Raw genomic sequence first — 16,436 nt, 5'->3', positions numbered from 1 at the left:
ATGTTTGCATTAAAGGAACACTATAAAAAAAACATTGTTTTTATTACTGTTCATTTTTGTTTTAACTTGTAAATGGACACACCTCTCCTGCCTGTGACATATACAGCCTGTCTGCACACTTCCTAAAAAAAGAACAGACCTTTTTAAGGTTGACATATTGCACCAAGTGTTTACTTTAGAAGTTCATATATCCTGCTCCCTCATGCCTCCATAAATATAGCAAAATCTTACTGTATTCAAGCCAGAAGCTGTAACTCTGCAGTTTGCCTCAAAAAAAAAAACAAAAACCAAGCAGTCTGCTGAAATCATCAGAAGTGGTAGCCTGATCCATAGGATTGGTTGAGACTAACAAGAAGGCAGATCAGGGGCAGAGCCAGCATGATTTAAACACAGTCCTGGTCAATAAGCATCTCCTCATAGAGATAAATTGAATCAATGAATATCTATGAGGAAAGTTTAGTGTCTGCATGCAGAGGGAGGAGATACTGAATGTCTGGATGCATTTTAGGCAGCCATGACCCAGGAAGGATCTCTAACATCCATCTGAGGAGTGGCCAGTGGAGTTATCACTAGGCTGTAATGCAAACACTGCATTTTCTCTGAAAAAAGCGTGAAGGGAGTGATTCTACTCACCAGAACAAATTCAATAAGCTGTAGTTCTGGTGACTATAGTGTCCCTTTAAACAAAAATAATTTCAAAAGGTGTGAATGCAAGAATTTAAGAATACATATACAGTAATAATGAATACATTGAATATTGTCTTAATTGGTATTGTATGAGATTATTAGATGAATGACCATCCTTTTGATTCTTTTTACAAAAGGCATCATTATTAATCCCTTCTCTTTATTCTCCGTTACCACAATTACCTAGATTTGCAAGTAGTTGAAGCAGGAGATCTTTCCTGCCTTTTACAGACTCAATACCTGGGTTACATTGAGATACAACCCAAGTAGTTTTTAATGACAAGCTGTCCAATGATACCTTTGGAAAAATGTAGAGCATAAAAAGATGATTGTGGGCAACTCTCAAATGATACATTTCATGTATTCATATGTTATTTAGTGAATGGAGCTGGTTTAGCAATGGCTACAATGGATATAATAAAACTTCATGGAGGAACACCAGCAAATTTCCTAGATGTTGGAGGAGGTGCCACGGTTCACCAAGTAACAGAAGCATTTAGACTAATTACGTCTGATAAAAAGGTACATGATGTTAATTAGAAATGTAATACTGACATGGTATATAAGTTTTGATTCTAAACATTCTGTTTTAAAAAAAAAAAAAAAAAAAAAAAAGTTAAACTTGGTTTGTTAATGCATCCAGATACTACCAAGTGTGATGATTCCTGCAGTGTTGCATGTGGAAGTAAAACAAAAAAATACCTAGAGGGCCTGACTTCCATGCTGGCCGGACGTACCCTGTAAGAACTCCTGCACCTAATCTATTATAAGCAGATATTCGACAGATTGTGCTCCCTCTAGAGACTCTAGCTACAATGAATCCATAGTGTGTTTTGATGTACTTGGGTGTTTTTGAGTGACAGATTTAGCTTTAGTTTAAGGATTATATGGTTTGTCATCTCTCCTAATGTGCAATTTGAATTTTAAACATCTGCATCCATAGACCTGAATTCAGACACCTGAAAATTCTCAATTGCAACCTTCAAGAGTTTGTGGAATTTTCCAAGTAAATAGAAAATGGCTCATTTGGTTTAGTGGAAGCTCTATTTTATCGTTCTTTTGTAAACATATCAAAGACTTCACTGAGGAATACTTTTGCTCATGGGAATTGCCTACTTATGAAAATTGTTGAAAAGGGGAGAACTTTAAACTTCCACAAAGGATCTTCCATAAATCCTTGTTTTGTATGCCTGGTCATGGTTAATAGTAAAACGAGGCCCGGGTTAATAAAGCTACTAGAAACTAAAGACTGAGCACAAGGGAGGAGCATGGTGAGGAATGAGACTTGGGAAAGAATATCTACATACTGCCTCCTCTGGAGTCATACATTTATCCTGAATGTTTTTTTGCAAGGATTAGTAAGGCCTTGTAATTAAGAGTTCTTCTTTAAACTCAAGGGGTGGAGTAGGAAAAGGTTTTCTAAATCTTGATCAATCTGGAAAGACCACTGAAATATAAAATGCCATTGACATGCACAAATCATGCTAATTCCTGTTAAAAAAAAAAAATAAAAAAAAATGCCATTAAGCTGTTTGACAGTATACTTGTAATTGTGGGATGCCACTTAAACCTACTAGTAATACAGCTGGGGGCATATGCAACTGACCATGGGTGTCATATTTGTAGTCTTTACTGTTCTGCCAATGACACAGCCATAAAAAATAAAATGATGAAAAAAGAAGAGATGTAGTAACATTAAAACTATACAAGTACAAGCAAATTAGCTATAAATGTTCTTAGATGGAATGTTATTAAATGTTTTAAAGTTTCAAAGTAAAAGGTATTGAGGTTGTAGAGCCAGGGATGTTTAAACAACCCTCAAAAGCATTGCAAGTTCTATGTTTTCTCCATATATAGTTCATATATATTTAACTTGTATAACAGTTTGCTAAATATTAGCCGGAACACCTGGACTTATATTTGGGTAGCACATAAGGGCATACTTAGGGGACACCCGTAAGAAGAAGGAATCCAGAGAGCAGATTACGGAGATCACAAGGAATATCACCCGACTAGTAAACCTGAACATGTACAAGGTACTGACCAATGCTCAGAAACAACTGACGGACATATTAAACCGCAAACATTTTCACCTCCAAAAGCATACGAATGCTTTCTTCTATCTACACACTAATAAAGGAAGTAAGCTCCTAGCTCGGCTGCTTCAGGGCCAACAAGCACCAGCTCAGGTGCACTGCCTATGCACGACAAAATGTAAATTAACCCAATTTCCAAAAGAAATAGTGGAGGAGTTCCAGAGGTACTACGCTGTTCTTTATAACATCTCCTCTGCACCCTCTGATATCTCACCACCCCCATCGGTGAGTAACATAAAATTAAACCGACAAGGTTCTACCCCCACCACACTGATGGCTGAGGAAGCACAATCACTGGATGGACCAATTTCGAAAGGACAGAGTACGGTCATAAAAACGGCAAAAGCTGGCAAGGCACCAAGTCCAGACCGGCTGTCAGCTGGCTATTATAAGAAGATTGGACATATACTGGTCCCCAGATTGGGTTCTAACTAGACTCACTCAAGGGGAATGACTCCACGAAGAATCCCTGGCAGCTACTACTGTTGCTGTAATCCCCAAACCCGGGAAGAACTTAGAAAACTGGAGAATTACTGCCCGATCTCCCTGCTCAACTTTGATGTCAAATTCCTTTCAAATATACTAGCGATGAGGCTTCGAGCTTTCCTACCTAGAATTCTCCACCCGGACCAGATAGGAATCAGACCGGGTAGGGAGGCCAAAGATAGCACGGTTAGAATGTTTTCAGTGCAACACATTGCTATATGCAAGGGCAGGTGGCTGCTTATGCTTTCTACGGATGTGAAAAAAGCATTAGACTGGGTGATTTGGTATTTCATGTTGTCGGTGCAGCACAAAGTGGAAATTGGTGACTGGATGCTCAAATGGATTGAGGCACTGTACTGTCAGCTGCATGCAAAAGTCAGGGTCACTGGAGCCCATACTGATAGTTTATCTATTCGCCACGGTACCAGACAAGGTTGCACTTTCTCACCTCTATTTGCCCTGACACTAGAACCATTCTTAGCTACTGTACGCAATAGTCCGCACATTAAAGGGATGAGTTGTTGGGGATTGGAGCATAAAATAGCAGCCTAAGCAGACAACATGCTCTTTTTTTTTTTTTTTTTGTTTGTTTTTTTTTACAATTTTTTTATTTATTACGGTATTTATTTAAGAGCCGCTGAGCACTCTCCCTGCCTTGCTCGAAGAATTCTGGACTTACGGACACCTGTCAGTTCTGAAACTGAATCCCGACAAATGTGAAATCTTTAACATTACCACATCATATCCCGGCTGCTTCCTGGTTAAAACTAACTTTCCCTTTCAATGGTGTGATCATCAGATGAGATATCTTGGTATTTGGATCGAAATCCTAAAGAATTATATCAACAAAACTTTGTGCCACTCCGACACAAGATCCAAAACGATCTCAGACGCTGGAATCATCAACATATCATGACAGGGTAACATGGTGGTTATTGAAATGAACATTCTCCCTCAGCTACTGTACTTGTTCCAGACCATCCCACTGGCTCTGTCTTTATGATTCTTTGCAGGCCTGGGGAAAGCTGTTTTCCGTTGTGTGGAGGGGAGAGAGAGTGAGACTCAGTCATAGAAAACTGTGGCTACCGAAGTCCTGGGGAGGTTTGGAGCTGCCTGACTTCCGCAAATATCACCAGGCCACGGCTATACAAAGAATCAAAGAGGGGTATGCAGATTCAGCGCATAAAATGTGGATGGCCCTTGACAAACAGAGGACGAACCAGTTGATCTTGGCCAGGGTGTGGCATGGGGAGAAAGAACCGATGACTACACAGGATAGCAAGTCCCTGATGCTTCAAATGTCAAAAACATGGGCCTCTATGCGAGGAGACAAACACCTGTTCCCAAAACCTAGCCCACTCATTCCACTGACCAATAACAAGGAGCCTTAAGGACACATGACATGTGACCTGTCATGATTCCATTTTATTCCAGAAGTTTGGTCCTTAAGGGGTTAAGGAAGATTCTAAATAACACGGGCGTGACACTCCTCCGAGAAATGCTGGATGGCATGGTGCTGACGCCCATGCAAATACTCAGATGTTCTCAACTGATGCATTTTTATCACAATTGACCGCAGAATACCCTAATACAGCGGAAGCTAAGGTGATTTGAAGACCTTTGTGTGGGGACTGCGGAATTGAGCAATCTGATATCAGACCTATATCAGCACCTTTTAGTAGGCAACTCGGAGAGCAGGAACTCCTTCAAGACTCAGTGGGAACAGCTGACAAACGTCTTTTTCAGACACACAATGGGAAAAAATACTTTTATTGCAACATAAGAGCTTTGTTGGTACTAAAATGCAGGAAACACTAAATTGATTTCCCATTTGTACTGCACTCCCGTCTTGGTACATAGAATCTTTCCGACAATATCGGATGCATGTTGGACATGTGGCTCGGATGTGGGATCTGTACGGCACATTATGTGGGACTGCTCTGGAATAAGACCCTTCGGGAACAAATTGAGGTGGAGATGACAAAGATTCTTGACAGAGCTCCTACCTTTGATATAGCAAATGTGCTACTGCATTCAACTCCTCTACCACTGTCCAAAATAAAAAAATCTATTTCACGAGATCTGCTTAATGCCGCCAAATCTATGATACCTGCTCTCTGGAAGCAAACACGAGCCCCGACCATTGGCTGACGAAAGTCACAGAAATTAAATCGGCGGAGGCCATGCAGGCAGAGGTACTGGGCCGCATACCTTGCGCAAAATGCTCCTACTGGTGGCACATCTACCACCACTTGAGGAGGAGTTGAGGAGGCACGACGTGTGCCTGTTCCCTTTTTCCTTCAACCTCTTACTTGATTCACCTGTTCCTGTCTACTACTTTTGATCTCCTTTCCACTTCATATACTCCATTTGTGATAAGACATCATCCCACCCTGGCTACTGGTCAGAGTGGAATATTAGTTCTGCCCGCCAGAGGCACTAAATACGTGAGAACTCGGATGATGAGCAATAGTATGTAATAAAGCAGGCATAGTGGGGCCTTGAGAGGAATTGCGGATCTCTAACCACACTTACATACATTCACGCACACCTGAGACTAAGGTTGATCACTGACGCTATATTCAATGTTAGACAATGACCTCTTCGACTAGATTAAAAGTCACCTACAGTGGCAACTCTGAGCCGACCTTTCCACCTATAGTTCGATGGAGAGGTGTCACCATTGATCTACCCCCTAGCCCTGGAAAACCACTTACATTCTCGATACTCGTTTACATGATGCATTCGGTCGTAGTACTTGCTGCGCATACCTGTGAAATGGTGTACAATCACGCACCTTCTGATAGTCCTATCTCTCTGAGCATGTAATGCCGAGTGCTGGTTGTAAATTGACATGAACATGGGATTGCTACAATTCATGCCATTTGCCTTGCGTAGAGACCTTGCGTGGTCTGACCAGATATGAACAGTTAAGGAAACTGTGTTTCTTGCTGAAATGCAGAATGTGTGCTAAATGTTGTTTCTTTACTTTTCTTATACTCTTCTTGAAAATCAATAAAAAAAAAATATATATATATATATATATATGTTACACAAAATGATTTTCCTTACGAGGCAGTATGCAGTAACCTGCTCTCCAGCAGGGCACTACAATCAAAGAGGTTACTGCATACTGCCTCGTAAGGAAAATCATTTTGTGTAACATATCAAAAAGATAGTTTTATGCAAATTAGAATCTTTTAGAAGCAAAACTTCATTGTGGAAGACTGGGCCCATCACTCAAAGTCACTCAGATCTTTTCGCTTGCTCGTTCTTTCTGCTTCCAACATGTATAAACACAAACTCTGGATATGTACTTAATTCTTCCTCTCTCATTTTATGTTTTTTTCAATTCTTTATTTTATTTGCAGAAGTTATACCACAGATTGTCACAAAGGATATACAATTTAACATTTGATACACAATGTTTGTCATCCTCTACACAAACCTCTGCTTTTTCATCACAAATCTGGGTTTTATACCCAAACTTTTAATTAACAAGAAATCGGAAGGCTAAGCTGAATGGTAAAGTTTTCTCTCCCAGTAGGACCCCATCATCTGGCTGCCCAGCACGGTTTGCTTCCTCTCATTATGTACATAACATACAAGATCCAACGCACTCATTCACTAAACACCAATTTCAAAGATGACAGAATTTAATAGCTTTTTTTTTTTAAAAAAAAAAAAACACCTAACCGTGGCAAAAATAATGGGGGTATATATATATATATTTTATATATACCCCCATTATATATATATATATATATATATATATATATATTCCCTGTAATGTATAATAATACATGGCTCCCCTAAGCTAAGCAGAGCTGGGACATGCAAATACCAATCTACCGGAGATTAGTGGGAGTAACACCCCAAGTGGCACCTGTCTCTAACTGCTACACTACCCTAACACTATCATTATACATTGACCCCTACCCTAACACAAACACTAACAATATGTATTACCCCCTTCACAGTACACTAACCCCAAACTAAAATACTGTGTAGTATAAAAGAAACATAAGAGCAAAGCTCTTATAGGCTCTTTGATTGTAGTGCCCTGCTGGAGAGCAGGTTACTGCATACTGCCTCGTAAGGAAAATCATTTTGTGTAACATATCAAAAGATAGTTTTATGCAAATTAGAATCTTTTAGAAGCAAAACTTCATTGTTCAAGACTGCATCTAAAGTTTATTGAAGATTACTTACATTTTTTAGAAACCTTTAAGCCATACTTTCAATGCTGTCCCATAGCACTAAATAAATAATTGGTAATGTGCAGTAGACTGACATTACATAGGGAATAATACTGTAAGCGTGAGATAAGAATGCATTGTTGACTTTACTAAGACCATAAGCCTAATAGGAAGCTAGGATTTTCTTGGCTGTTATCTATTATTGGAAAGGATGATAGCATTAAGAATAGTACTGTATCATTAGGATTTTCATAAGTAACGTGTTGAATATTCCATAGTCTGTATATTTAACAATAGTCTATACTTTAGCATTCTGCATTCATATGTTGGCAATTTACTTCTTCAATATAAACCATTGTTATTATATCTGAAAAGTAATTATTGTGGCTTTACATTTGAATATATGAAATTCCTGCACGACATGCTATTTCTTCATAGTAGTAATGCTTGCTTTATTTATTTTTCTTTCAATAGGAGTAAATTCAATAATTTTCTGTAAATAGTAATGATAAGCTTTGATTTAGGAGGAATGTGAAAGTGTTATTTGGTTATATAGCATGTCGTTATACTGCTCTAGTCTGGCACTGTGGCAGTAGAATTTTGTAAGCAGGGAACATTTGCCTTCGTAGTCTGTTTCGTGGCTGCACAGCATGTTTTCAATTCACATGTGGTTATAAATCCTATACATCATAATATTTGGTCTTGTGTTTTTATAAATGTCAATTTTCCAATAATACATGCTTTGCTCTTATGTTTCTTTTATACTACACAGTATTTTAGTTTAGGGTTAGTGTACTGTGAAGGGGGTAATACATAGTGTTAGTGTTTGTGTTAGGGTAGGGGTCAATGTATAATGATAGTGTTAGGGTAGTGTAGCAGTTAGAGACAGGTGCCACTTGGGGTGTTACTCCCACTAATCTCCGGCAGATTGGTATTTGCATGTCCCAGCTCTGCTTAGCTTAGGGGAGCCATGTATTATTATACATTACAGGGAATATATATATAATGGGGGTATATATAAAATATATATATATACCCCCATTATTTTTGCCAAGGTTAGGTGTTTAAAAAAAAAAAAAGCTATTAAATTCTGTCATCTTTGAAATTGGTGTTTAGTGAATGAGTGCGTTGGATCTTGTATGTTATGTACATAATGAGAGGTATCAAACCGTGCTGGGCAGCCAGATGATGGGGTCCTACTGGGAGAGAAACCATTACCATTCGGCTTAGCCTTCCGATTTCTTGTTAATTAAAAGTTTGGGTATAAAACCCAGATTTGTGATGAAAAAGCAGAGGTTTGTGTAGAGGATGACAAACATTGTGTATCAAATGTTAAATTGTATATCCTTTGTGACAATCTGTGGTATAACTTCTGCAAATAAAATAAAGAATTGAAAAAAACATAAAATGAGAGAGGAAGAATTAAGTACATATCCAGAGTTTGTGTTGATACATGTTGGAAGCAGAAAGAACAAGCAAGCGAAAAGATCTGAGTGACTTTGAGTGATGGGCCTAGCCTTATATGGATGGCTGGACAACTGGGTCAAACCATCTCTAAAATGGCAAGTTTTGTAAGGTGTTACTGGTATGCAGTGTTTGTACCTACCAAAAGTAGTGCTAGGAAGGGCAACCGCTGTCGGGGTCATGGATACCAAAGGTTTGAGGAGTCATGAGGGGAGCAAAGGCTTAACTGTCTGGTTTAATAACACAGAAAAGTTACTGTATCTCAAATTGATGAAAAGCTTAGTGCTGGCTATAACAGAAAGGTGTTAGAGAACAAAGTATATCATAATTTGCTGTATATGGGGCTGCATAGCCGAAGACCGCTTAGTGTGCCCATGATGACCCCTGTCTACCTCTGAATGCACTTTCAATGGGAACGTGAGCATCAAAACTGGACCGTGGAGCATCAAATAAAAAATGACTTTATCCCGAGTACCACATTTGAATTGTTAAATTATGTTGTGATACATTATTCATACACAGTACCTCTTCCGTTCATCTCTTTCAAGCAAAAATTATAGACTCTACCAAAAAGTAACTAAATATATTAACTTTATTTTACAGGTTCTAGCTATCCTGGTTAATATTTTTGGTGGCATTATGAGATGTGATGTTATTGCGCAAGGCATCATAATGGCTGTGAAAGACCTTGAACTGAGGGTGCCTATTGTCGTCCGTTTGCAAGGTAAATATTCACATTCTTGTGCTCCATATTTAGGAGAAGGACTCTTACATGAGAGGTGTAATTACTAGAAGGGCACCAATTGACTGTAGTTTGGCACATTGGAGGAGTAAGTTCACATTAAGGGTTGTACAATACTGGACTGAAAATTTGTATAGATTGTGTTTTCACAAGGCACTTGACATTATGGCAAAATAATGTTGACATATTTAGTAAATATTTTTGAGTTTACCTGTTTTTCATTGTACTTGTGCAAGCGCTGAATATAGGCAAGCTTAGAAAACTACAGAGGTTAAAACACCAAAAAAAAAAAAAAAAAAACATAATTTTGTAGCCCCCTCTTTTTCAAGGGACCAAAAGTAAGTGGACAATTGACTCAAAAGCTGTTTCATGGACAGGTGTGGGCTATTCCTTCATTATTTCTCTGTCAAAGGAGCTTTCAATGCAAGTCAAACTGGCCATCCTTAAGCTGAATATAAAATAAATCACCTGAGGTATAGCAGGAACATTAGAAGTGGCCATATCAACAGTTTTGTACATTCTGAAGAAAAAAAAAAAAGCGTTGGTGTGCTCTGCTACACAAAAATGCCTCGATGTTCACAGAAAACAGCAGTGGTGGATTATCATAGGATCCTTTTCATGGTAAAGAAAAACTCCTTCAAAACATCCCGTCAAGTGAGGAACACTCTCCAGGAGGTAGGTTTATCATTATCTAAGTCTACCATAAAGAGAAGACTTCAGAAGAGCAAATACAGAGGGTTCACCACAAGGTGCAAACCAATCATAAGCCTCAAGGAGAAAAAGGCCAGAATTGACATCGCCAAAAGCCAGTCCAGTTCTGGAACAGCATTCTTTGGACTTGTGAAACTAAGATAAACCTGTACCAGAATGATGGTAAGAAAAAAGTATGCAGAAGGCTTGGAATGGCTTATTATCCAAAGCATACCACATCATCTGTAAAACAAGATGGAGGCAGTGTGATGGCATGGGCATACATGGCTTTCAATAGCACAGACGGTTGTATTATGAATTTTATATAGATATATTTTGGCTCTGTATGGTCAGAAAAGTAATTGAGTTTGAAGTGGAATATTCTGCAATGGCCTCGTCAATCCCCTTATCTCAGCATCGAGCATGCAGTTCACTTGTTGAAGACAAAATATAAGGCAGATAGACCCAAGTGTAAACATCATAGGAGGCTTGGCTAAGCATCACAAAGGAGGAAACCCAGTGTTTGGGGATGTCCATGTGTTCCAGACTTCAAGCAGTCATCGCTTGCAAAGGATTGTCGACAAAGTATTACAAATTTCCATTTTATTTATGATTGTGTCAATTTGTCCAATTACATTTGAGCCCCTGAAATAATCACACTGTGTGTGAAAATGGAAATTCCTAAACGTTTCATAGATTTTTGTTCAACCTCTTGAATTAAAGCTGAAAGTCTGTACTTCGGTAGCATCACGGTTGCTTCGTTTGAAATTCATTGTGTTGGCATACAGAGCCAAAATTATGAATATTGTCAGTGTGCAAATATTTCCAGACGTAATTGTACATAACGCAAACAGGCCACATACATACAAGTAGAATACGACAACATATACATACATACATTTCAAAATATAATAGAATTGACACTCCAAGGGACTTCATAGCCACTAAAAGAATGCCAACTCCTGTGCTAGATGTTGGTTAACATGACAGGTCTGTAATAACAAATGATTTACCTGTTTGTCATGAAGAGATGAATATTGCATTTGTAGAAAGTGAATTCCTGTATCTTTACTGTTTGCTGTTATTTAACCTTTTTTCTGATTGAGAAATCACATTTCTTCAAATCTCAGTAAAGAAAGACCCTTTTAATAACAAAAAAAAACTTAAATATGATCATGTGCAAAGTGTAATAATTTGCAACTCTTTACCAGTACAGACAGTAATAACATTAAACAAAAATAAGTTTAAGGATATAGTGCAATTAATAGATAAAATGTATTTTATTTATTGTTTTACTGTAGAAACAATATTCTCTTTATGTACACTATAGCATTTTGATGAGTACATATTGAGCAATGCCAAGAGAGTTTAGATTAGTTTTGTTTTGTTTTAGTTTCTTCATTATCATTCCCACTTTTCTCCATGAAAACTTCTCTCTTCTCCTAAGTATATTATATCCAGTCTGCCATGCCCTTCCCTGCATTTTGTATTATGGTATTTTTGACCCTGTTCCTATTGATTTCGCAGTAAATTCTTTCTTTCCTTAATTGTTCCCTGTCACCCCCTCCACCCTCATAAGTATTACTAACCTTTGTTCTCATTTTACTTTTCTTTACCTCGTCCATTGTCACCTGTTATATTTTATTATTACCTTTAACCCTCCCCCTTTGCTCCTGCTTATAATCCTCCTTACCTTTTAACCGTCATCCCTTGCCCCATAGTATACTTCTCACCCTTCTGTCCCTTACAGGTAATTGGGATATTACACTCCAGCCTCTCCTGTTCCTTGATTCCCTTTATTTCACATTCTCTTCCCCCATATTTCCCCTGGATTCATCCTCCCTCTCGTCTATCGTCTGATCAGTTTGCAACTCCATCCCTTCTTCATTTTAAGCGCCTTCCTATTGTCTATTTGAAGGTTCGGGGTTGAGAGCAACATTCTCACTTGCCTTTGGATGGAGTCTTTGTGCTGCACATAGGCACAAATATTCTCTTATTTCTATATCTGATCTTGCAGGGCTGATAAATGGTGCTGGCTGAGTAATGATGTCATATTCCAGAAGCAGTGTTATGTACTATGGTGATATGTAAACAGATTCGTTTTTTTTTTAATTTATTAAAAGCATTATTATCCAAGTCAATTTCAATTATGTATGCACTCTTTCCAGTGATACTATGAGTCATGCAGTAATACAATGAATACAACATTAGAATTGTCCCTCTCTAAGCATTACATGCAGCAATGCCTTTTGTGTAAATATACAAATAATAAATGTAATCTTTTCCTTTCATGAGATTTAAATGGACAAACATTTGGGGGGGGGGGTGACATTATTATGGACCCATTACTTTAATGATGCTTAATGATTTTTATTTCCTCGACAGGTACAAGGGTTGATGATGCCAAAGCACTGATAACTGCCAGCGGTCTGAAAATTCTTGCTTGTGATGACCTTGATGAAGCTGCAAAAATGGTACATGTGTATATATTTCGGAAAATAAAAGCATATATCACACAGATAAGTTGACAAACAGAGTTTATACCCTTAGTTCCATGGCCAAAAGAATGTGTGTAGTTACCAATGTAATGCAAGTCTTTGTGGTTATTCTTTTCTTCAGTTTGTGTTTGCACCCTAAGACTCATTTGCAAAACTTTTTGAACCACTCACTATTGTTCTATTGTATAAATGTCTTTAAAAAGAAGTCAGAATATATGATTACATGAAGATCATGTCTTCATCTTCCATTAAGACCCAAGCTGTGTGCTGTGATTCTCCATCTTGCAGCAGTACAGACAGATGATCATATTTAATACATAAATAAATACAGTTCAGCCACTGAATTGTGAAGAGATGTAAAACACAGGCTTTCAGAACTATGTCTTGTTTGGAGTAAGTTTAACGATTTATCTTATATGTAAGTAAATATTGCAGACTATTTGAAAAATGATTTTAAACCTTTCTTAATGGTTGGCACATGGGATACATCCCATCTGTAAATCTATTAGTGATGCCTCTGCCATTTCTTTGGATTTATGATTACTGCATGGGCTGGGGGTGACCCTAGGGGCTGTGAGCACCTGTCACACGCTGAAAGTATCCAGATTGGAATAATAGTCTCTTTAAACGATCTAACAATCGTGAATACAATTTGGGAATGATGATACTGAGAAATGACTGGAAGGTCTTACAGATTGCTGCAAAGCTGGGTTTTTGCTTGAATGAAGCATCCCAGTAATTTATCCATGGAGGCTACTGTTGCTTTGAGATTGCATCAGGAACTCATCTATTAACAGTACATGCCAACACTATTGTGTACTATTGGTGGATGCCTCACAATTGGGAAGTTCATTAATAACTTATTGAAAACTAACCCCGGCATACAAGAACTGTGACATGATTCTACATAGACAAGTGTTGCGCTCAAAATATACTTAACATACATTGATCAAAGAAAATCTGTAAAAAATTACAAAACACAATCTAGTGCAGATTATCCTTATTATAGTAATAATACACTGTTTCATATACATATGAGGGTTACACTCACATTTACCAGAGCCCTATCAACCCTGGCTCTGGATAAGAAAGACTCCACTTGAGAGGGAATAACACCCACAATGCTCAGGCTTGAAGGCTTTAATTCTCAAAAGATGGCCCTTTTAGGATGAAATAGCTGCAATTACTAAAAGTGCCATTTTTTGAGAATTAAAGTCTTCAGAGCCTTCAAGCCTGAGCATTGTGGGAGTTATTCCCTCTCAAGTGGAGCCTTTCTCACCCAGAGCCAGGGTTGATAGGGCTCTGGTAAATGTGAGTGTAACCCTCATATATGTATATGAAGCAGTGTATTACTATAATAAGGATAATCTGCACTAGATAATGTTTTTAAAGTTTTTACAGATTTTCTTTGATTTTTTTTTTTCTTTGATCAATGTATGTTAAGTATATTTTGAGCACAACACTTGTTTATCGTTTTTGGATTATTTTATCACTTTAGGTGATTGCAGCTTATTTTCACAAGCACTATTTTTTTTTTTTAAGCGCTATCCACTTTTTGGTTATTATGATGCTACGTAGATCCAGAGAGAGGGCTGGAGATGTCCACTAAATCTAGTACGTGCAGAAGTCCAGGTTTCTGAATTTCCAATACCAGTTAGTTAATGGGATTCGTTTCTTGGGAATCTGATTGCTGTAGGAGCCCATTATACAGGGTTATTCACTAAAGTGACAATTTGAGGTGAATACAAAGTGAATTTTACATTTAAGGCCAACATTGCCAAACTGGAAGCATGGCTGACTAGGATAATTAGTCCAGTTCAGCTATGTTGGCCTTAAATTTGCAATTCACTTTAAATTTTCACTAGAGTGAATAACCCTGATAGTGATCATGTACCTTAACTATTTTTATGCACACAGATAAACCTGTAAATACTACTATTATTTTTGTCTGTCCCTCATAGTACATTTTATCGTAAATCCCTATTTACTCGTCTGTGATGATTGATGTAGATTGTACTGTAGGTTATAGGAATTCTAAATTTGTGTGTAGACTGGTTATGTGTCTAGCTAAAATACCTTCTTTTGTTAGACAACTGTCCAATCACACTCCTAGTATACATTCGTTACCATCTTGGCATGCTACCTAAATGGTTTTTGTCAAGTTCCATTGTTTGTCAAAGCCATATATATTTTTATAATGTGAGAGAATATATTGCAGGCTGTATACTGATACATATTCAAAACAAAATTATTATTTTTCTTTTTAGGTTGTAAAGCTTTCAGAAATCGTATCATTGGCAAAACAAGCACAAGTGGATGTGAAATTCCAGTTACCAATCTAAAGCTTCCCAAAAAGAATTTTGTTGAATTTGAACATTTTTTGTGGTTTTTTTTTTTCTCTCTCCTTTTTCTTTCTAGACTTTAATTAAATGCTTTATGACTGTAAAATAGTTTGTGTTTAAACTGAGTTGCTGCTCTTTAAATCATTGTCACTTTACATATGTATTGGAACTGTTTTTACATTCTAGACTAGTTATTCATCACATTGCATCGCGTTGAAGCCAACTGCTGTATCGTAATTATCAGACATGCATTCATGTAACAGACATTCTGTGACTGCTTGTTAGCTACATGCATCTTTAAATGTATTAATGTGTGTGGCAGAATAGATAATCATATGACACTTATCGATTATAGAATATCAGATCAGGATGATACTTTTGAAAGCCACTATAGTAATGGTGTTTTCATATTCGAAACGGGAATATGTGGTTCATTTAAATAGTACAGTCCTAAATTGTGGCTTATGGTTAAAGGAGACGTATGACTAGAACTTTCTGCTTCATTGGCCTATAAATAATACCCCAGTATTGGGAATCTTAGTGGGAGGCTTCGGTAGAGTTAATGGCTACCTGCACTACATGTTGTGTGTAAATGTGGTCTATTATACATAGCAACACTCCATCAAAGATTACCACCTGTCTGTTATTCTTCCATGAAGTTAGGTATACAATTTGTACCTAATATGTTACTTAATATAGTCTTAATTAAGTAACCTATTGTTTAAGCAAAATGGGTATGAAAGGTACAGCCAGCAGGAAAATTGGGTCTTGTAAGTTGTTAACACAAAATAAAAATAAAAACTATTTTAAGGTCTTGTCAACAGTTCATTGTTTCACATTTGTTTTCTAAAGTGCTCTTTTATTTTCTTTTTTATTTTAGTTACTATATTTATATTTTTTTGGTTAAGCAGCATCTCTGAAAATTAATATTCAATGCAATTAAATACTTAATAACAACGGACATACAGCGCATACCCATTGTCATTATGCAAGTAACCAAGAATGTACAGTATACCTTGAATTGTATTTGGCTCTTGTAGCAATTAGCCCAGTCTTCAAAACAGTTCATTGTGAGTTAGCTTGGGCTAAAATGGCATTATTGTTTTCTGGTCAGTGTGATAACAATGACAACCTCACCAAATAGCGTCTGTGGGAAGTTTGCAAAGAGGGAAGTCTCCAATTTTAAATTATAAGTTGCTCCAAAATCTTGCAAAGTTATACATGTGGGAATT

At 37.4% G+C, this 16,436-nt stretch overlaps 1 protein-coding gene across 1 annotated transcript in view; it reads left to right on the top strand.

The window, feature by feature from the left end:
• SUCLA2 (succinate-CoA ligase ADP-forming subunit beta) overlaps positions 1–16,040 on the top strand; it is an 82,522-nt gene extending 66,482 nt beyond the window's left edge. Inside the window, exons 8-11 of the mRNA XM_063426002.1 lie at positions 1,067–1,209; positions 9,536–9,656; positions 12,750–12,838; positions 15,130–16,040. Of these exons, the coding sequence (XP_063282072.1) occupies positions 1,067–1,209; positions 9,536–9,656; positions 12,750–12,838; positions 15,130–15,204 (428 nt within the window). The 3' untranslated portion in view covers positions 15,205–16,040. The remainder of the gene's footprint in view (positions 1–1,066; positions 1,210–9,535; positions 9,657–12,749; positions 12,839–15,129) is intronic.
• Positions 16,041–16,436: the final 396 nt, after the last annotated feature.

Source organism: Pelobates fuscus, chromosome 1 (assembly GCF_036172605.1).
Source record: "Pelobates fuscus isolate aPelFus1 chromosome 1, aPelFus1.pri, whole genome shotgun sequence".
NCBI classification, from domain to species: Eukaryota; Metazoa; Chordata; class Amphibia; order Anura; family Pelobatidae; genus Pelobates; species Pelobates fuscus.
The sequence above is the reverse complement of the archived record's forward strand: the minus strand, read 5'-3'. Positions and strand labels throughout refer to the sequence as shown.